Genomic DNA, 24053 nt, shown 5'->3' on the forward strand with positions numbered 1-24053 from the left:
AACCAAATGATGTGAAATTCGGTATAAGGGTACCTTGAACATGTCGTACTACAGAATAGCAGTCACATATTTGGCATACACCACTTCCAAAATGACTCATTTGGGGGACTTTAATGGCTATTTTCAGCAAAAAAAAGGGCCAAAAGTGCTATACCCGTTCCATGTTCTATCTAAAGAATGGCCTGTTCCATCTGCCATTGGCCAATATGGAACACGTGTTCCATTGCGGGTTACCTGAGGTCACATTGCACGTAAGTCATGCGGAATGACCCACACATTCAATTTTATGTGCCTAAGACCTTCAAAATGTATCAAATCTCATCATTGTTAGTATTTGCATACCTGTAAAGATTAGTAAAGCTTTCGAGATTCAATGTGCTTGTTCTTGCATCTTTGTTCTCAATTACATGGCTACTATATACATTTGTAATTCATTTATTTGAGAATCTTTGCCAGTTTTACACTGGGGTAAGTTTGGAATAGTCCACTTTTGCGTGGGAGGGAGATGGACTAAAATATGCTGTATTTGCTCCCAAGCAAATGTCGGCCTTTCTAGTTTCTTATCTGTTTATATTTTAATCTGTTAACTACTAATGTTACTTAATTTTGAGCAGTAACTGGTCCAACATCAAGTTCAATTATCAATTTTGTAGAACTATCTGCTTTCCTTTAAGATTGACATTTACAGTAAAATCCAAACAATACAAGGTGATAAACTTTGATATAACCGACTTTAATATTCTGCAACAGCAGACTTGAATGGGTACAATTTGACAGCAACTCTGGCGTTCCATCCGAAAAAACACAACATATCAAAATCACAACAAAACACTAGAACACAGTGTACAAAATTAAAACAAGTATTTTTGGCATAACATCCAAGTCAGATACATAATCATTTATGACAGCATTTTTATCAAAATCAGCATCCAGATATTAATAACAAAATTTCATGTTACAATATACATGAGCTATCAGTATTGTACTTCAAATATCTCTTTTGTAGTAGCAAAAACAAATCCTGCAGAAACAAATGTCTTTCATATACAATTTCCAGCCACAGGTATATAACTTCAGTATATATTATATGCAACTAGAACATAACCAGAATAAATGTCAATAAAAAGTGTTACAACTAATTTCAAAGCTGATTCAACAAGGATGCAAACTTGTGATTATACATTATGTGCATCAACTGTACATTTGTACCTGGTACAAAATGTGCACATCCTCCATGCAATAACCACTCACCTTCTAAACTGTGTTGCATGTCTGTAATACAATTCTGTTAACTCTACTTGACTGACATTCTGCAACTACACGAGAAGTGTTGGCATCCAGCACACAATCAGTAGTGAATGTATCTGCATGTGGATTTCTGCTGTTATATGTTGTAATCCTAGGTTTGTACACTATGATGTATCTAATGCTCTCCTGTCACATCAAAATATTTCTCCACCACACAAGTCATACACCTTCCTCTTTCAACATCTCGATGTACAATTGTTCAATGTTCTAAACCTTGGAAAATATAACTGAGGAAACACAACTGTACCAAATACACTTGTCAAGGTTTACACTATACCCTAGAGTAGCCTGGTTTCCAACCTATTTTAGCTTCTGCGTCACTTTTGTTCTCTCTGCAAATAGAGGACAGATTCGTACTTGGCAGCTAAAAGAAGTTTGGTAACCAGGCTAACCATACAGGGCAAGGGCAAATCAAGTTCCTCCTCCTTACTTGCAAGCCCATCCCATTTGGCCATACATTGACAAGTGCAGGCTATAAGTAAAGCATTAAAACAAAGCATTAATCCAATGAAATTGAAACTTTTGGGGACTCAGTTCCCTCATTGTTTGATATTGTTGAACATAATTATGACAGTGTGGTTTGCTGTAACACTGGAATTATTATTGTTACCTAACATTACATCTCTGTTGGTTTTGAATTGACAAGCACTGAATTGTTTTGAGTAGCAGTTGTAACAAGCTTCAGGACAAATTGCACAATATGAGTAATATGTCCTGATCATATTACCAGTGAAATGTACAATAACTACTATGAAGTCTTGACATATAACTTTCTTAAGCCATCTTAATAGCAGCTTCTTCCCCAACATAGCCTATAATTCAGGCACTTTTCTCTCAGTTCTCTATCAAAAGTTTCTTTCGCTTCATTTGAAGTTAGCACAGACTTCTGATTGGCCAGTACAACTGACCAATCAGGCTGCACTACTTCCACTGAACCAATCACTCCTAATTTAAGGTAAGCAAAAACTTCTGATTGACCAGTAGCAACTGACCAATTAGGTTGTGACCACTTGCATTGAACCAATCACAATGAAGTCAATATGAGTGACATCCTTGCTTACACCTTTTTTAAACTATAAAAAAAAAGTTGTGGCCAAGATATTATTGTACTTGCACCACTGCTGTATGGGGTTTTGTTACAGTTAACCATGGTGTTAAACATAGCAACAACAGTATAAAGCCATTTATTTGTGGCTAAATATCAGCATATTCTTGTGCAGAAATGAAAGGCATACATTTGTACATGTAAGAGGTTTTGTCTATCTCCCATCTGTTGGTTGTACATGCATGTACAATGTACCACACATTTTTAACTGAAGTCTACTACATAGCCTCTGCTTAGCAGCAGAGGATATACTTGATAGAGTCTTTCTGTGATTGAACAACCTTTACAAAATTCTGGCAGCAAGGCAGAACAACTCAGTATCTATATATACGACAACATTCAAAATTACAAACATATCCAAATTGTTTTCCCAGAACAAAAACGAATATGTGAACAATGATGCATACATGTATATCCATGTACTATGATCTCTTCAACAATTTCCATGTTAATTTAATATTCATATTCACAGTACCATCCAAAATTTACCTGGAGACTGCATGACAAGTGCACACTGTACATACAACCTTTCACATTTCTACAGGTACCATGTACAAGTACCAGTAAGTTTTTTTTTACAAAACTAAATAACTCTATTATCATCTTTTACAATTGCTGCATTCTCATCCTATGTCTTTATTGCACACATTGACTAATCACTCTCGTTTCATCAAGAAAGAACCATTAGTGTTCACCTGTGTCCACTGTTATATGACCAATATACATTGTACACCCTCGTCCCCCGCCCAACTGAAGAGTCTTATGTAATTAATATGTAATACAAAATAAATCAACCAACCAGATAAACTGTATCCACTATATTTCATCAGTGACTGAGAATGACTGGAGACAACTGTAACCTGCACATAAATGAGTATGTATCTATACATATATTTATACATGTTATCTATACATGTATATTGGATACACTTGTCTTCATGGTCATTCTCAGTCATCTAACTCTTCAGAGAACTTACCCAGTTGATTGGTTTAGCTTGTACTGTGTAATGATCTACCTGGATGTCTAACCTTCACTGATGTAACCTTGTAATTACCCCCCTTATCATGCTAGAGTCATTCATTCAATGGTTACACTGCAAGTTGTCTCTTTGATTTGGCAAGTTTAGGCATAACCACAAAATGAACAACATCCCTCCAGAACGACCATAAGGAGACCTCACACGAGTCTGATAGTAAGCCACAGGAAATTTCCAGAGACACTGACTGTGAAATGAAGTCAATCTAATTTGTTGTCTACTTGAGCCTGGGACCCAGTCTAGATAATAACACTATTGGTAGTGTAAATTGACAAGTACTTTCCTAAATTCCTTGCCTACAATGTATCAAGCAAATCTTCAAAAGTATATTTTGCATGCATGTATTGAATATTCATCTTATGACTAACTGGACACTACATCAACCTTTTCTTGGTTGTTACTTGCTTATAGAACTTGTTATGTATCCTTGAAACATTGGAAGAACTATCTAGTCTAGACTTGACATGAAAGTGTGTATCATAACACAGCGCTCCAGGTTCGAGGGGTGGGTTGAAACTGGAATCCTCTCCTGATGTCAGCAAGCCGTTTCCTTGGATATGTCAACAGAACTATCCGCTGAGTCGGCAGCACCAGGGGAAGGCTGGGCTTCCCCGTTCGGAGTCCGACCACTCTCCACATCCAGGTCAACACGTGAGCCGTTAGCCGAGGAGTTGGGAGAGTCTCTTGTCAGGAGAGGAACATTCTCGGCCATGGCGTTCTTGTCGGAGCGGCCGCTACCGCGCTGGAGGGCTGCTGGGAGTATGGGGGGCTGGGCGCCCGGCGACAGGCTGGGGTGACTCCCCGGGGTCAGGAACACGTGGTTCTCCGGGGACAGGCTGGGGTTACTCCCCTTGTGCAGGCTGTGGGAGCTACTCTTGTGGCTGCCGTGCTGCTTGTTGGCCTTCGCCCACTCCTTTCCAAAGATGTCTTCGGACTCGCTGGATGCAGGCGTGCGCGGCTGCCGCTCCAGCAGGGTGGCCTGGCGAGCGGCCATGTAGTGAGCACGGCGGATACGGATGTACTGGACATCTGTAACAGCGCGCACGGAGTAGTCAGGGACGTACACCAGGCTCTGGCTACTGGAGATCCCGATCTGTGGCTGGTTCACTATACCTGGGAGGGGCAAAAACACATTGTTGAGGATACAGACTTTTGAACATTACAGTAGCTGCAAGATTGGTCCTTTTTTTTAACAATTGCTATTCCAAAGCTCATATACATGTACATGTATAGCAACAGGGTGAAGAAATCCTATCTGTACTCTGAAGATATTCAGCCATATCAGTTACATTGTATCCATTATTTTGGGAAGTTACAGAATACTTTATTGCTACCCCCTTTCTAAATGATATCCCAGCTTTAAGCACTTTTCAACACAATGCTGATATTATATATTTACCTACATGTGTAACAAGCTGACATTCCAAGTATGCTATACAATATTATTATACATTGGCAATTGCAGTGCAGTATGCAGCCAATCAAGTAGGTAACCAAATAGTAAATGTAGTCATCTGGAGAAAGGGCTTTTTAAACTTTTTCATGCAATGGGTGCTTTCAGGCACTGTTAATGTTAGTAGTATGTTCCTATTGTCATCTTCAAGTAGAGGTGAAGCATGACACTTTTTCAAGTGGCTAGTAGTACAGTAATAGTTATCTTGAGGCAATATTTTACACACTGTGACTTAACACCCTTTCACCTAAAGTATAGAACTGTAACTTTTCGGGTGCACTGGGCCCAACAGTCGTGTTGTCTGGCACATTTACAATGTTACTATATGAAATGCCTCTGCTCCTGGGTATTGCCAAAAAATGTCCGGTTCTAGCACATAAACTTAACTGGTGTTTGTAATGCAGAACAAAATGCCTCTCAAATACTGGCATACAGGCATTCTCCTTACATGCAGCCTTACCACAAACTACATTTGTACATGACATTGTACATTGAACACTTAGGGTACATGTACGTGTGCAATATACACCTGTCTGGCTGGTATAGATATATTCTTAATCTTAAACTGCATTAAACAGGTGAAACACAAGCAGGTTTTGCTGTACCTTGGTTAGTTTGGCCTTTATTAATAGCAGCGGAACAGTTAGGGCAATACACCACACTGAAATGGCGTCCACTCTGTCCCATCTGAACGCAGCATGCAAGCATACAGAGAACAGTCAGAGGGCGCTTTTCAACTATCACAGGTTTTGAATGTATACATGTATGTTGTCTGCATTCAGTGAAAATGCAAGTCAGGCACACTTCAGGGCTTGAAATACTGTGTACTAAATTTTTGACTGTGGGTGAACCTATTTGTAAAGTGTAGTTATGTACGTAAAAGGTATTTTTGACATTTGTCACAAAAATAATAGTTTGTTGTAAAGTTTGTTTAGGTTTTGCTGACATTCTACTGTATTTTATGTTGTGTGCTGAACCGTTTTCTGTGCATCAGTGCACCTATAGTATTTACAAAATGAATTTCAAGCCCTGTTAAGTGTAATGCAAGTCAGGCACACACTTGGATGTGAACATCTGAGATGCTTGTACAACACAGCACTCCATACGCTGAAAAATGCTGACTGTGTTAATACATTTGTAGTGGCAGAAACCAGAGTTCAAGACTGTTAGTACTCAAAGTGTGGTGATTCAGAAAAAAGAGAGAGCACAAACTCCTCAAGCCTTTCTGTGCTTTCTTGTCCTTGTCTGAAAGAGGACAGAGACAGTTGGTTAAGTACATGGCAGTGGCAGAGAAGAAAAGACAAACAATAACTACAATGTAAAGCTACTATATTGTAGCATTATGACTCATCACAAAAAAGATTAATGAAGAAATCTTGAAGATGCCTAAAAATCCAAATTTTATAGCAATTCAACAGTTGCATTGGTGGCATCATTTCTGGTATCTTCAACCAGCTCTGATTCAAAATTCATTCATCACATATTTCTATTTTTTTCTCTAAAAAAGCCACAAAACATTAAAAAAACACATGCTGCATACATGATTCAGAAAAACACCTGTATCAGTTTCGGTTTCAAACTATCATGCATTTGAACTTGTAATTCTCAATTCAAGACTCTCTGACTTTAATACAGTAACACTGATTTTCCAGGTACATTGTACAATTCTCTGGTTAATACAGTCCAGTATACATGCATCAAAGGAACACAGAGCCTGCACACAAGCAGTTTCAGCAAGCATGAAGGAAGAGAAAGAAAGTAAGAACCAGTCTTCCTTGCAAAACTAAATGCCCTCCTTGGATTGTCTTCTTGTTTCCCTGAAAATTTGACCAAAGATGATCAGAGCAAATCACATGGTAAGGGTTGGTGATACTGAAACTTGGCATGTGTCAGTCTATGTTGTCAATACATCTGTAACTGTCTGCAAGCAGAGTTGTTGTGTACTGGCTACCTGTAAATTGTTCCCAAAGCATTGTATTCACTTTGTCCACTATAACATTAGCCATTCAGTTGAATATTATTCTTTTCATAATTGACACTGAGTACATTTTTCTACTTTGAACTTACTTCTGATTCACAAACAATATTTAATACAAAGCAGCAATGTTTTTATTGATGCATGTCCATGATTGTAGAAAGACAGAAAGGTGATCAATCTCTAAGCAGATACTTAAATCACTAACCAATATTGGACATAAAGTAATATAGCCACAAATAACACAGAAGAGTAAAGGCATGCGACAGCAACACTAACCACAAACAAGGAAGAAGACACACTCACATACACAAAAGGAAGGTGTAACACTCGGAAGGAAGACAAGAATGTCAGAATCCAAAATATGAAATAACGGACCATTCTTACTGGCAAAGCCAAACTTAGACACCAGAGTTGGTGTCAGAGCTTGCTTCAGGAGAGGTTCTTCTTCTGGAAGAACAACATTCAAGTTGAACATTCAAGTTCAATTTCTGAAGAATGTTAACATCAGTAGCAGTTCATTCAAGATCAAGGAGCAAAAAAAAGTAGTCTAGCACTCTGCACTCTGACATCACTGTGACTGCCAATTCTGCCAAACATACTTGATAGACTACTGGTATACGAGCTACTAAGTTTCTGGTTAGCATAATATGTGTATTTTGAAACATAGATTACTACATGTACAACATTAATACTGGTCATTAGTTATGAACTTTGGAAGAAGAGTGTAGGAAATACAGTCTAAAATGAAGGAAGTAGTGACAGTCAATACCGAAAGAGGAAAAGTGACATACGGTATGTAAAATCTGATACAAACCACAGCATACCACACACCTTTGGACCACGACTGCTACTAGTAATTGTGAAGATAATTTGGTAATCGAGGAGGGCACATGAAAACTTCTCATGCTTGGGTATTCCTACCCCTCAAATTAGAGATGACACTGCACATAGCAGGATGTTTGACTTTGAAAAACGTGACAGCACATGAGAAAAAACACAGACAATAGCACATGTGACAGTACACATTACAGCACACATTACACCACATACATGTATCACAGCACAAGTTCACAGCACAGAACACAACATGTCATTGCTTCTACCTGCTGTCTGCCCGCCTCCCTTGTTGGCACAACAAGCACCTATACTCTGTCGTCTGTCGTGCGTGCGTGCAGCTTCCACGACTGCTTGCAAGAGAACAGAGGAGACAGGATAGCAACAGACAATCACTAATGCTTCCACATTCAGGTTTGTTTGGCTGTTCCTACACATGTACAAGTACATTAACAGCTACAGAGGCCACACATCAACTGTACTAATTTCCTAGATGAAAAACAAAATCTTTGACAGGCATTACATACTAGTTGTCAGGCTTGCATGTAAAGGTGTGCAGTGTGGTATGAACATTGCACTTTTGGTTGGGCACAAAACAAGATATGCAAAGTGCAAGTGGTAAGAAGTGAGAAGATTTGGATCAAAACTCAGTCATGTTGCCTTCCCCCAGGACACCCTTGTGTGTAACATTACACTTAACTGCATACTCTTAAAGGTGCTTTTCTAATATAAAACTTTAGCAGCACATTTACAATATTACAAACCAATTTAGCACATACAATGTAAGCATAATCACTTTAAACAATGCAAAAAGAAACTGAATTATGGCCCCATTATCTTAGTACCAATAGTGCTTGATGAAAACAAACTGGCAGCTTTCTACATGTTGGGCACATGTCCATATTATACAATCATATAACATTTTGACTGTCTATATTGTTTTGTAATAATGTGGGGATGACTAAGAAGCTTACTGTGTACAGAAATAACTAGAAAAATTCGCTTTGAGTATTGTCTGAGCCCAATTGCACAAGAGTAAGAGAATAATGTTTTATATTCAAGTCCACCAGTGCAAAGTCATTGACAAAGATAAATGTACAAATGTATTGTTTAAGGTTAAACAACAGAAAGGAACTAAAACATTAAAGAAAGTAGCTAAAGCAGAAGATATTTTATGATAAATGAAAGAAGATATGTTATAAAAGAGACTTGCTGGTGTGGGCAGGAGGTTGGCCCAGAGCAGGAAAGGTTGACCAGACAGAAGGCACAGGGCTGACAGGGGTACGGTGTACTACAGGGAACACAGCACAACAGCTGGGTCAGGAGGGAAACAAGAGAAAAGGAAGACACAATTCTGAAGGAAGGCTAAACTGTAATTTTAAACACAAGGTTTTACTGCCAGTATCCAATTCTAGTCTTTATCAAGGAATGAACAATTCACCACGTCTTCTATAACATTATGTAATTCAGACAATGATGACTTGATGATGAGTGGATTATAGAAATTGCAGAAAGTTCATAGTTCAGTCCTTGACAAAAGTTGGGCAAGTTTTTGTGTGTTTGAATTACAGTTCAGCTTTGCTTCAGAATGATTTCTATTAACACAGATGAACTTTTAAGCAAAGGAAAAACAGATTAACTACAAACTTGCTAATTGTACATGTTTCATAAATAAATGACAAAGGATGTAAAAAGTCACCTGAAAGAATAATATTAGAAAGAAAATCGGACAAAACTGGTAAATGTCACTGACACACTGTGCAGTAACTCTTGCAGGGTGTATACTAATGGAAGTATAGCTGAAAATAAAAATCAAACTTGATGAACACGCTTCTAATGAATCAATACAGTACAATCAATAACGTAACAACATAGATATATCAAAGTTTACTTTTTATAAGTTTCTGAACTTTTTATCTTTATTTGTCATACACACTAATACATTCAGTCGAAAGTTTAGATATCTCACTTAATTCCCACAGTACAGAACGACCTGGTGCCATGAGTTCAAAAATGTTTGTAAGTTCAACAAAGTTTTCTTTGGAAGACAACCTTATTTTTTCTCTACCAACATTTTGGCAGCTGCTCCACTGTCTTCATCAGGGCAATGTGCTTTCTCCTTGCCATATTGTGACAATCACGATACAACATGGAGAAAAAAAGCACGTCATAGCCCGTCATAGTCAAGTCAAGCCCAGATAAGAGCAGCGGAGCAGCAGTTGTGTACCTACATGTCACCAAACTGATGTACATGTAACTCTTTATGGAAAGTTATCAAAATTAGTTAAACTTAAGATTTCTACCAACACAATCCAAGCTAACTGAAAAGGTACATGTGACACAAGCAGAGGAAATCTGGTGCCTACAGTGGAAAAAAGTTTCTACATATTTACGTTTTGGAAGTGGGATGGGGAAGGCAAAGCTGGAGGTAGAAGCGGCCGACAACGTTGAGAGAGCGGAGGCTCGTCGGCCTTAAGCATGCAGAGTGGGGAGAAACGTGCAGTTAGAACATGCAGGAGTCTGACGGGCAACATGCAGTGCAAAATCGGGTATCAATGTTAGAAACGTAACTAGAATTAACATGAGGATTAATATGAGCTGAAGTCATAGTGATGTGGAGGTTTATATGTGAGATCTCTGGTCCAAAGTTGACCACATGTATTACTGCTTGTAAATGCAGTAGTTGGCTTGACTCGTCATTAGTGTAACTTAAAAGGAAAAAGATAAACATCATTCCAATGTGCCCTTGACATAGTTTCCTGTAATCAAACTTTATAATAAAGGTGGGCGCAAAAGCTGTTTGGAATAAAAAAGTTAGAAAGGATAGGATAATGTTCCTTGACAATAATTCTGCACTGATAACTCCAGCTTGATTAGAGTACACAATTACAGGACCATCAACCCTGTAGATAACCACAGAAATGTTTCCAAATCCTAAGGTCCACTTCAACTAGATAGTGAATGCTGAGTAACCCTTGCTTTCACAATTAGAATATGATGTAAAAAAACGGATACATGAAAGAATTAGTTTTTTTATCCATGAAATTTGTACAGCAAGCTGTCAAATCTTTGGTTGCTCAGCAGTCACTCAACAGTTGAAGCCTCTATTTATCATGTCATCATACATGTACTCATAGTATTCATACGTGTACTCACAGATGTCAACATATTGATATGATGATGAGGATGATGTCTCAAAACCCAGAAGTAAAAGGAACAAAAAGTATTTACGGAACACTTTGATAAAGGTTAGACATCCAGGTAGAGCATGTGCATGTACGTGTACACTGTAATACAAAAAAATCAAGCAACTGGATAAATTCTCTGAAGAGTCATACATTCCAGATGGCATCTGCCAGGTTTCACCAATAATTTAGAAGGAGTCTGAAGACTACTTGGAGTCTAGCCTTGATTGAATGAAAAAATTAAATAAAAGTATGCACATAACAGACAGAAGAGTGAAATGTTGAGTGGAATGGAGCTGATGAACCACTGCACGGCACTATACGACACGTATGTCCACCTGCGCAGAGAGAGAGTCTGTACCTTGGTGCTGCGGAGTGGTGTTAGACTGTCCAGAGACAGAGCCAGGAGAGGGTTTGTTGTTGTTAGTGGTGGTGGAAGGTGCAGATTGTTGTTGTTGTTGTTTATGGACACATGCAGCACTTTTAGGTGAGGTTTCCCGCTCTACAGAAGGCAGGGCATTTGTGGGTCAAAACAAAGAGCAGTGTCAGAGCAGTTACAACCTGGATTAGGTCATGCTGAACAGATGCACAGGAGCCTGCTGAACAACACAGTAACAGCTGAACAGGAAAAAGTGCAGTCACATGTACATGTTACCATGTTCATATCTGATGCAGATTAAGTCTCTTCCAACCACAAAGACTGGTGACACTCCTGTTATCATGAAGAATGATGGACATGTAATCATTACAGCTTTTAGTGGGTCATGTACATCAGCAAATACACAATGTCATGCAGCTTCTCTCAAAAGAAAAACAAGTTATACATTTTCTTCCTTCATGGTATGAGTAGTACACTACCCTCACATCAAGGAGGTTCAAACAGACTGCCTACCCCAAAAATCAAAAAGTGAAAAAACACACTTTTCGAAGCTACGCAACCATATATTTTTGTCAGCCTCTCAGAAAAATATAAGGGTTCATGTAGCTCAGAAAACTATGTTGAAGTGATGTACCAACCTGATAAACTATTTATGGAAAAAGTGAAAAAGATGGGGAAGGTTCATCAGGAAGTCTATGTGTATATGGGCCACTGTACCTGTGCTGTGTTGTTGAAACAAACACTTATTGATACCGGCGGGACAACTAGCTATGCTTCGGTCTGCGGGTGTTTCTGGGCTGGGCGTGTTGCCTGGCAGCATGGCGCAATACAGGGGCACACATGGACACAATGACTGCTAGCCTTCAAAAATACAACTACGTACAATGTATACCATATGCTCTTCATACTATTTGATATAAGTTGTAACAAGGGCTCAAGCACAACACAAGAGTTACAAATACTCCTGACCAATGGTGAACAGTTTCATGAAAAATGATGTTTGTACATGTACTTTTTGTCATGCAAAAAAGGAGCAAAAATTTTTGTTACATGAGACATCTGATTAAATTTCCAGGACAACATAAACGTGAAAGGGACATGGTACAAAACATCAGAAATTATTCAGAAATCATCTACCCCAAGTAACTACTGTAAGGTTCATTCACAGTGTAGGTTTTTTTTCTATTCATCATATTACATCCCACATTATAAGCATCTGTAAAACGTTTATCGATAGCTCAGGAAATAATACCGGTATGATCATCAAGGCATGAATAAAGTCTGGTGTAAAACAAGTGAACGTTAAGTTTTCACTTAGAGTTTTCATTTTGAAATATTCTACTAAGACTTTTAAAGATCAAAAAAAGATCAAAAACACAAAAGGCTGATTACAGTCAAACATATTTACCAACATCAATCACATGTAACATACCTGTATGCTCTGAATAGGGTAAGCAGGAATTAGGAAGGAAAAAAAGGAGGTTACTACTGTATTATATACCTGTTTTAAATTCCATATTTATCAACATTTAAAATTCTCTTGAACGGAGCTAAGGAATTGACTATTTCTAAGACGCTGTATACCAGTGGTCAAGCTTCCAAATACCAGTCCTGGTTCAAATTTCCTGTTACCACACCATTACTGAGAACCTTGGCAATCAAACTTCTGGCTTATAGTTAAGCAAACAATTCACTGTCCAAAGATCTGGTATTCTGGTACAGCAAACAAAGGAGAAGAGGATGGATTCCAGGCTAGTTCTGAGACTGATGTTGAATGCAATTCTATAATACATCACTGTGTGTTTATTCTAAGTAACTAAGAATCTATAACTCCTGGTAGAGGCTTCCCCAGTGTCACACTGTCTGGGAGAAATGTACATGTAACAACACCACATCAACTGTGAAATCAAAACATCCCAAAAGTCTTCTTTTTCCTCTTACTGTGGAATAAAAACACAACACAAGTAAATTAATTTACTGTATCTTAATAAACATGCATGCAACTGCATTCTGTATGTTGCAGCGAGTCATGTTACTTACCAGAAGCGACAATGGCGGCCTCGCCGAAATGCGTGAAGGGTCCAGTCTCGTACGTGAGCCCCTCCTTCCCTGCCCGTACCTCCACTCGGCCCTGCAGGATCAGTACGAAGTAGTCGGCCGGCTTGCCGTTCGTGTAGATGTTGTTTGACGTGGAGTCTTTCTGCTCCACCTGCATGGTGACAACGTGATCCTGTGGTTAGGACTGTTGACTTAGAATCTAAAGGTTCCGGGTTCAAATGCCTAACAGCCCCAATGTACATATAACTGTGGCATTGGGAAAGGCACTTTAAACCTATTTCCTTACTTGACTCAGGTACCTTCATGTATCTTCAGTTAGGAATGTCCCTTGGATGGGATGTAAAGCTGGAGGACTTGTGTTTGAGAAAAGCCACACCTCAAGCACATTGAAGATCCCACCACACTTATAAAGAAGAGCAGGGGTCTGTCCTGATTGAGTGGGTCAAACTTTACATTCCGTTCTTACGCAGCCTGTACTTACTATATAACACGGGTGTGTTACAGCTAAAGGCAGTTATGCAAAACAAAAGAAAACCACCAACCTTGACCTTGAGGTCCACCACGACATCCTGCTGGAGCATCCGCCGCAGGACGGTTTCTGAGATCAGCTCCGGCTTGAACAAGTCTATAGCTGTGGGGAACAATAATGTACACATTGGATGTCACTCCGAGACAGAAGAAAAATGATGTGACAATGCATGATAATGACTGATGACTGGTGGATGTAAGAACTACTAAGTAAGAACTACCAGCTCGGCAAAGAGATTAAAAAATTTTCTCTAAAATGTCAGAGAACCAAAAAAAGTAAAAAAAAATAAACCCAACCACTGCTACTGGGGGGTTGAAGTGTGACTGCTTCTACATTTGTAACTGATCAAGCTTCCTCCAATCATCAATACTGCATTATGGATCACAACTGCATTATGGATCCTGAATGTTTCCTAGTGTCTGCCTTAGCTTATACCGCACTGTTCTCCAATTCAATCTTGATCACTTGCGGCAAATCAACCAGCATAATTCAAGCCTAACTACATGTATTATACTAAATTGATGATTACTGCAAAATAATATCTGTGTGTATCCATTCATAACAGGGATATGTCTCGGAATACTGATCAAGCCTGCTTCCAAGTCAATTCTGATATCATGCCTCTAATATTATCATTACAACAGGTCAATCAAGCAGTACAATTAACTCAGCGAGGGTTCCCAGCATGGCTTTTACATCTGCTGTAATCTACAATGTAGTTGCCTCATTTATGCAGTTCTAACCTCTACATGTATGTAAATGACCTTCAAATAGAACTGGATTTCTGCCAAGGTAACCATTTCCCATATTGGATACTGATACTGATATTTCCAAACCCAATATGCACTCTCTTCATTGACATTGTGAAATTAATGGCAAAGGAAAGGAAGAGACTGTAAAATATGAGATGGGATTATATCTCCTGACAAATTCTTTTTGTCTTAGCTACCAACATGGACAAATAGCATGATTTATAAGTACTGTAATTTGTGAAATTACATAGCAGAGATGATTGCAGTTCCTAAGAATGAAGCCTATAAGTAGGCCAGTGACACAAATGGATCCAGGAAGACCTAGCCTGCCAACCTCCATAGTTACCACCAGCTCCCTACTGTCAATGGCACCCAGGCTAAGGAAGATCATCATTCTTAAACGACTCAAAATAGGAACATAATCTGGGTGGGTAATGGCTAATACCAGGTCAGTGCAGTCTTCCTCCACCAAACCTGCACTAGTCCATGTACTTGGCTTATATAAGAAGCTATAGGTCCAAGTGGATTTTTCTTTGCTGTGTTGGCCTGAACTACACACAGCTACACATACCAAGAGGTCTGATCTTTTCCATTATTGTATTTCATGATTGTATATCATGGACCCTGGCAGACTGTTTCATTGATTTTGACCTTTATTCTCCCATGAGCGATACCAGAGCCGATTGCCAGATGTTTGGGAACCTCCATGATAAGCAAATTAAATCAATACAATATTATATTTCATACACCAAGGCATGCTCCAAACCAAGACAGTCATATTCATGTGTAAGAACTGTTGAGTATAAATTTGTAAGATTCTCAAATGTCTGTACTGACCCCCTGGGACAGGCGGTATCAGTTCAATATTTTGGCTGTTGCCCAAGCTGACCTCCCATTTTTTGTACCCAAACCAAACCAATTTAAACCTGACATATCCAGTTTTGCAGTGGGGGTAAAGACTAGAGGTTACAGACACCTGTAAATGTGTTTTGAAGTGACTGTTTTTCATGGCCTCACAATGTGTTCCAATGGAACGTTCATTTACTGATCCCTCCTCATGAATGAGATTCTAGGTTGACTTACATGTATAAGTTGTTATGTACTGTTATGAAAGAATTCTGATGCTTGTTTGCTTGTTGTAGGTACAGGGCTCGAAATTCATTTTTGGGAATAGGTGCACTGGTGCACCCAAACTCAAAAATTAGGTGCACAGAAAATTTTTTGGGTGTACTATATTTCATTACAGATCTTACTGCTCCTCTTCAGAGCTTGAATCTAAAATGGGAGCTAACTTCAAAATCTTAAACAAGTACATGTACTACCGGTACATTTTTCTTACCCCTAGATGCCAAGAATATCGTGTATACCACTATACATTTAATATGTAAAAAAAAATACCTCCAAAAATATTTGGGTGCATAAAAAAATTGGGTGCACAGCTCCAATTTTGGGTGCACCCAGTATTTCTAGACCTGAGGTACAATTGACTTACAGGTTGCCATGTACTGGTACGATGCCAGCATGAGCTGAGGGGAGATCTTGGGCTTCTCGTCAGCAGGGCGGAAGGCTGAAAAGTCTTGAAGCGCGCGGCGGTTCGGAACTTTGTTCTGGAACTTGTTATCAACTGGAACAACATAAACAAAGTCAACAGTTAGTTACAGATAACACAAAATTAGTTAGTTATAGATAATACAAAATTTTGTTATCAAGGTATGAGGAGTTCTTTTTTTCAGATATAAGGTTTACTGGGTAGTAAAAGAAAAAAATCCAAAATTCTTAATTTTCATCAATTTTTGCACTGGGATATTTACCTGTTTACATTCAATACACATATCTTTAAAAATATATTAACTTGTAGCACATCATGATTGATACATGAATTTTGTTTAAATGACTGTTGTTGTCCAACAAATTTCCACTAAATTATATCCAATAGCAACTAGATACTAATAGCAATGGCATAATGACTTTAAACTTGATGTTTTACCATATGGAATTGTGCTGGAAAATTTTCAAAGAATAAATCTCTTCCGTGTGTTGAATTCCAATCTACTTAATAAATATATTAGTATCAAAAAGCAAGAAATAAACACACAAGTTAGCAACATTAATATGGATCTCACTTGAGATTGATTAATCAATATAGTGGTACTGTTGTTCCCAATTCATCACACCTTACATGTACATGCATGGGTATTTTCTATCTAAAACCTGACAGTTAATTCATACATGTTGTGCATACCCATGATGTACATTTTCCCAATGACAACATTGTCATTAACAAAACACAAGAAAGCACACAAACAAAATATCTGTATGCTGGCTCAGAGCAAATTTGACTGCTTCTAACACCTGACCCAAGCTGATCTCTCATCAACAAGTAACTCATCCATGGTGGAAAGAATTGCTAAACACAAATCACAAACTCCTCTTCATAACCTACTAATATGATACTGATACACACAAATACTCCCAGTCATTACTTAGAAAGGCTTCAGCTTCTCAAGGGTGTTATGATGTGTACATACGAAGAGTCAGTACAAAATATACATGTACTTTACAAGAACTTCATGTAATATTCTGAAATACAAACCTTGAGTAGCTTCCAAATTAAGATATACATGATAATAATAGTAAGTTATCATTTGTCTTTTGCATATTTGACTGATTTAAAATACACATCAATATTCTGCACTGAAAGTCACTTGGCTTAATCATGCACATGTATGGTAATATCAATAACAACACTAATTCAGCAGGGCAGCATCATAACAATGCCACCAGTGCAGAAGAATGATGATGATTATTCAGTAGTGTTTACAGATGAACAACCCCACTCAGAACGCCAACTTCAGTTAAATAATGCATGAGGGTACAGCCAATCCATCAGAGTAGAAAACCATACATACCTTCAAAGGAATTACAATATTGTGCAGCCACTGAACAATGGATGAAACTATTACCACAACAATACAGTTGTCTTGTATCTATATCTATAACTCTGTCAGGTCAAGAACACTTCAAGGACACACGTCAAACCATCAGGCATTGGTAAATGATTGATGTGCAAAAGTAGTATTGAATGTAATATTACAGAGTGATATCTATCTGCTGTCTATATTTCCATTTCCTTTCTATCTTGCCTATAATAAATTTTTGCATTTTCCATTTTCCAGTGAGTGATTTATAATTTTTCTTGATATTTTGGAATGTAGGTACTTAGGAAGAATAGGGGTGATAGATCATTGTCACCTTAAAGTCTCTCTTTTTTGTTTGGCCGATTAAAAAACATCCTACTATTCCTAGGTTCCCCAAGTACTAGTGGTGTGTTTTATGAAATAAATTAGAAATAATGATCATGTTTACATATGCAGATAAAAAGAAGGAACCATGTAAATACAGTGTTTAACGAAATATCTCTTTACCTTTTCCTAGTGTGGAATGGAGGGTTTTTCAAACAAATTCTGGATGATTAAAAGGAAACCTTTCCTTAATTATCATAAGTATGTTCAAACCAGAACCGACTGCTGGCCATTGTCTTAAAACAGTCAAATGTATGTTGTAGGTGATGAGTTTATGGATACCATAATGCACAGAATCAGTACATTTGACAGGGAAGTCCTACAGGTGCAAGGCCCTATACTTGACTGTAATGATTGTGTTTATTCTTTCACAGTTAAGGACATTGTTATGCTAGTTTTGACTGGTTCCTATAGAAGGGTATTTCATTAAGGACTTGTCCTGACCCACTTCCAGTTATAGATCTTCTTCTATCCCTGTTAAGGTGGAAAAATGTACTCACTGTAGATGTCGGTTTCATCCACAATCTCGGCCTTGATGATCTCTTCGATAACGTCCTCCAGCGTGACCACACCGATCATCTCGTAGAACGGGTCCCCTTCTCCCTCACTGTTTACTCGCTGAACAAACGCCATGTGTGAGTGACCTAAAAAAAAAACAACACAAGAATTCAATCCACAGATATGTGTTATTCATTACATCCTTTAATTAACAGTATTACAAATGTACATGTATAACTATAAGGGACTGAAGTATTGTTTGGGGCTTGTAAGGCTGTTTTTATCTACATGTATTAAGAATGTTTCAGTTGGAATAACAGGGATTCAATCAACAGGCATGTATTACATAATTCTTACTTCTCTAAGTATTTGTATATGGCTTGTCTGTGTGTTTGTCTGTATGTACATGTATGTGTGTGTCTATCTGGTGCTTGTATTCAATTTATAACAGCACATATATATATATATACTTTGAAATGCTACATTTACAATTTCAATGTATTGGTTTCTAAAACGTACCTCAATCATCAATATTTTATTCTCCAATAAGGACAGCCAGTTCTGAATTTAGTACATTGAAAAATATTAAATTTTGGAAGTATTTTTGTGTGAACATTTAGTTTTAAGTTAACCCTAATCATTATTAGCAATAACTTAAAAATTTACGGTAACCAATACAAGTCAAAGTGTTTAGCTAAACCCACTTGAAGGAAAATGAATTGGCACTCTTATGCCCAGTGGTAATACTGTAATCATGTAACACTCTAGAAGAGGTCACTTAGGTACAAACTACCCACTCATCAAAGGCTTTATACTGAACCCAGCATCTATGCAGTCAAGTTGAATACACAGTAATTTTGGATGTGAAAGGAGACAAAATGGAAGTGTGGATAATGCACTGGCTCACAGAATATAAGCTCACAATAATTTTCAGATATTTCTTTGCGAGATCTTATATTCTACCATCATGAGGTGTCAAATGCACCTGTTATCAGCTAAAAAGGGTATTGAGGCAAAAATAATAATTTCCACATTCAGTGCCTGCTGCTATAGACAGGCTGGTTTCCTTCTACCCAATTCTACCAAGAAGTTCTTATTGACATTGCCAGACACTGGTTAATAAAAAGGCCATTTTCTCTTTATGTGCCGAAGAACTGCTTTTGGCACCTTCTCCTTGGATCAATAGGGTTGACGTCAAACACACCTGTTAGGCAAGCGCTGCCGTGTCCTCTTACATGTCTCATCTGTCATTACAGCAAGCTTCGTCAGACACTAGGCCTGATATGGAGAAGTCTTCTTCTGATACTTTATTCATACTAGTAATGCTATGGATGGATTTTACTAGAAAATTACAAACAAGATGATCAAACAAATTACAATTACAAGAACCATGCAACCCCTCACCCCACACCCGTAATACCCCATTGGGGTTGTTAGAGGAAGGGCAGACAGCATCTCTGTCACCTGCTTCGAGAACACGGTGGCACTGAGGGACGTACACATTACAAGACTAATAAAGACACATCATGCAGTACCACAGATTTAAACAGTTTACATCCATCTTGTAGCTACAGTGGTCCCAGAGGAAGAGGTGAAATAATGATGGCTTGTCAAATCAAGCCTCAGATTTTAATTTCCCTGTCACTGATAACTGAGTTGGTACACAGACTATAGATGTCCAAGATGTACACATTCCCAATGGGATAAAGGCTCTAATTAAAGCATGACATCTGTAATAAGAGGAGGATTAGCTGACAGGTTTGGTCATAAATTAATCCAGTCACCCATTGCTATTGCACTGTGTGCTCAGTGTTGCTTCAAGGACAGTTGGCAATGCAGGGCTCAAAATACTTATTTGTTACCAGCGATGTGGTGACTTGTCAGAAAATCTACTTGTCTTTTGTGTAAAACATTTTGCAAACATCCAAACCATCTCATCTACCCTACCACAAGACAGGCTTTACTTTGATTTAATAATCATCATCATTATCATCATCATCATTGGTCGGCTACTACACAGGCAACTGAAAGCAGGGGAAACAGTTAACTTGTCAGAAATCTGTTTCACTGAGAGTTGGTTTTTGATTTATCATTGACAGTGCTAACATGGAATACACAATCTGGAGAAGTTCCTGCAAAAGTACAGTCTGTAGGTGGGTATTTCAAGCCCTGTAATGCGAAAGTGTATCTGGAATAACATTCATCAATTCATTAATGTTCAAACCCCTGCGTAGCCATGTCAACTTTGAAAATTCATTTGAGTCTGACACTAGTCAATCATGTTGTACTGACAATACATTTGCAACTGTCCTAGATTTGTGCTTCTGTGAACTAGGCCACTAGATTTGCATTCTGGCTCACCAAAAACTTCCACTGAAGGGAAAAGAAATATTTCCCCCTCCTTGTCGTCCATTTACAAGTCTAAATGAACTGTAAGTCATGATGACTCATGAAACTTTCAAGGTGGTATGGTTTTGTGGCGACCACTCCACCACAAATTCATGGCACTGTGACTTCTGTACTACAGAACTGTTTCCACTCCAAATTTATGACACAGTACACTGTAAAAACCTCCCCCCCCCACTGCAAAATAAAATGATCATAAAAGTTTCCAGATTCAAATGTATATCCAGATGGTTAATGTGTGCCCCTTGGTGTGAATTTTCATGGGCAACTGAATATCAAGGATTACAGATGTATTCGCTGACAGACCAAATACTTTATTATCCAGGTCCATTCCACTGGCATGTCAGACATATATATCACCCTCCAAACCCTTGGCCTGCCAATCAACTAGTCCAGAAACATCTGGATGACATACTTACTACCGGGGTATATCTAATGTGATTTATCGCAACAATATGGCATACAACTACATAACCATACTTTATACGCCAAAAAACACTGAAAAAAGGTATTGGATGCTACCTGAAATGTCTGATTGTTTCCAAAATCATATCCAGTTGCTTGAGTAACTGTTTTTTGGTGAATCTTATTACCTGGATGTCTAACCTTCACCAACATAATCATACTTTATATACTGGCTCCATTCCAACATACATGCCAAATAATTATGATTGGCATTATTGAATCCTGTCATCATCATACATTTTATCTTGTCACTCCAACTCTGGATTAAATCCTGAGTTCTTGATATCTAACATTTCAGCCAGCTGATTACAGCAGCTGCTAATTTTTATTTAAGGTAAATAAAATGTATCCACTAAGTCCAGTTGCCTGAGTCCTGTACATGTATTTTATTCAACTGTGCTACTATTTTATTTGTGCACAAGTAAATCTTCTACCTAATTATGTTGTGCACCTGAATTTTTAGGTTAGGCACACCTGAATCCTCCCAAAAATGAATTTCCAGCCCTGCATTCATCTGCTGTTCCATCTCTATGATTAAGGTCTCCAGCAAAAAGGGAAGTAGATTAACCATTGTCATCATCCCTGCATTAAGGTCAGACAAACCTCCGTGTGGATGATGTGATCAAGCCCATACATGAGAAGGTCAGGGAGTACATAATCATACTGCCTGGCTAGAAATTATACAGGGTGGCATGCATCTAAAAAAGTATTCCAGCCCGAAACATACATATGTACCTTTACATACTGTATATGCATGTGTGTGCGTATGTATGTATGTATCAATCTTAATATATCTACCGATAGACATACAGACACACACACATTAAGTGATTCTACCGGTACAGCAGTACAGATCCCGATCAGAGTCTCTGCTGGTAAAATCTGTGATTCATGTTCAGTATCATACACATCCAGCATTAATAGATACTTAGGTTTTATGGCAAACATACTTTAGTAGACCATATAATTGGTATCAGTAGCTACCAGTAATGTGACTGAAATTTGAATAATTAACTTTTAGGATTTGTTGGGCTGTGTCAAGTTAGTATTACATGTAGTAGTAAATTTCAATAGACCTCATCCTCTGCCTGTTTCTACTAGATTGGGGTCTCTATCCTGATATACCGTACCCTGCATTCCGTAGCATGCAACTTTTAGAAAACCACAACAAGAGAATGATACTCATAAAATGACCTATAACAGTATAGGACACTTCAGTTCATTATGAAGCGAAGTGCATGTGAATGGTAGAGATATTAGTGTTATTATTACCTTTCCTAAATTCTTCCAACATGACATCTAGCGTGGTGTCTGCAAACGTCCACGTTAGTTGGTGGTTGTAGAATTTGATGATGGTCTTGAGGGGCGTGCAGTCGTCGGGGTCCACGAAGGCCAGGTCTTTCACAAACAGCAGGGCGGTAATGTTGTCACGCTCTCCCTCGTACACCGGGATACGCGTAAAGCCCTGCTTCATGATCTCAGACATCGTGTCGAAGTCCAGGATGGCCTCAATGTCCAGCATGAAGCACTGTTCTGACGGAGTCATGATGTCCGTCACGGTTTTCTGTCGCAGTTCAAGCGCGCCCGAAATGATGTTGATCTCGTGTTTCTCGATCTCTTGGAACTGATGTTGCATCTTCATGAGCTCGAGGAGTTTTTCTCGGCTGTAGACCGTACCGATCTCCTGCCCGAGCACCCAGTCCAGAACCTTACTGATGGGATATGCCACAGGTAATGTCAGAAACATGAAGAACTTTGTGATCCATATAGTTCTTGCACCAACGGCGAGACCATGGCGAGAGCACACCGACTGAGGCACGATCTCACCGAAAATGACAATCCCCGCCGTCGCACCGATCACAGCTATAAGCCCAGATGAGAGGTCATCAAGCAAAATAGTCAAGGTGTTGTTCACCAACACGTTACCCAGGAGCAGAGTGCACAGTAACAAGTTGCCATGAACTCTCAAAGGGGCTATCTTCCGCGCATATTCCCGCTCTTTTTCGTTCCCGACATTTTGCACGATCTTTAACTCTGTGGGGTCCAGGGCCATCAGGCCGAGGTTCAGGCCGCTGAACAGGCCGGACAAGGACAGGAGGATGATGATGAAGATTACCTGAAGCCACAGAGGTAGGAGGGTGGACTCAACTTCCTCTGCTTCTGTTGTGAGCTGGAGGGACGTGGAGTTCCCCTGGTAGAACCACGGCTCGAGAGGATCGTCTTCAGCCTTGACGCATAAGAAATACACCTCACCTTGCTCGAGTAACTTGACCGTGACGCTGACAAGGGCCACGGTGTCAGAGAACTCCTCGGTGAGGAGAGGGAAGGGTTCCGATTTTCGCCAGTCGTTGCACGGTGCTCCCTTCACGTCGGGTCTCTTGGCGAAGGACAGCCAAGTTGATCGCGTCAGGTTGGAGCCGAACACTCGGAGCTTCGTGGACACTTCCCCTACCACCCGGGCCCTGCCGTCGACCGTGGTGGCCGTGTGGTCGACGGGGGCCAGGCCGATCACCTCGGGCTGTGCGAGCACCACAGTTTGCACGCAGAAAAGGAGAATAAACAGGAACGGAGGCCGAAGCCCGCCTGTCCTTTCCACCATCTTTGGAAAAACATAGAACCACGTGACCTTGACGCACGGTACTCTGGGTAGGAATAGTCTATAATTAGAAATTTTAGGGAGATCTGTAAAAAATTTCCGCCTAAGTAAGGACTTCACATTATATTCTGACAGTTATATACATATGTAAAGGTTAAAACTTTATAA

The 24053-nt window shown here is 39.1% G+C and overlaps 1 protein-coding gene across 15 annotated transcripts; it reads right to left on the reverse strand.

Moving 5' to 3' along the window:
- Positions 1 to 2432: 2432 nt before the first annotated feature.
- On the reverse strand, positions 2433 to 23920 carry LOC109478558 (metal transporter CNNM2-like). 15 transcript variants are annotated; one of them, XM_019780184.1, is made up of 14 exons: positions 22562 to 23920; positions 18421 to 18564; positions 16111 to 16242; positions 13880 to 13968; positions 13320 to 13488; positions 12712 to 12720; positions 11997 to 12089; positions 11262 to 11402; positions 10109 to 10186; positions 7985 to 8065; positions 7266 to 7328; positions 6670 to 6720; positions 6116 to 6148; positions 2433 to 4563 (listed from the first exon to the last, which is right to left on the reverse strand). In XM_019780184.1, the coding sequence occupies exons 1-14, from the start codon at positions 23886 to 23888 to the stop codon at positions 3986 to 3988; spliced, it is 2988 nt and encodes a 995-aa protein (XP_019635743.1). In that variant the 5' UTR covers positions 23889 to 23920; the 3' UTR covers positions 2433 to 3985. The 15 variants fall into 15 exon arrangements, with proteins under 15 accessions (XP_019635743.1, XP_019635742.1, XP_019635748.1 ...); XM_019780183.1 differs by having other exon boundaries at positions 7257 to 7328; XM_019780189.1 differs by lacking the exon at positions 11997 to 12089 and having other exon boundaries at positions 7257 to 7328.
- Positions 23921 to 24053: the final 133 nt, after the last annotated feature.

Source organism: Branchiostoma belcheri, unplaced genomic scaffold, assembly GCF_001625305.1.
Source record: "Branchiostoma belcheri isolate BF01 breed outbred unplaced genomic scaffold, Haploidv18h27 scaffold44, whole genome shotgun sequence".
In the NCBI taxonomy this organism is placed as follows: domain Eukaryota; kingdom Metazoa; phylum Chordata; class Leptocardii; order Amphioxiformes; family Branchiostomatidae; genus Branchiostoma; species Branchiostoma belcheri.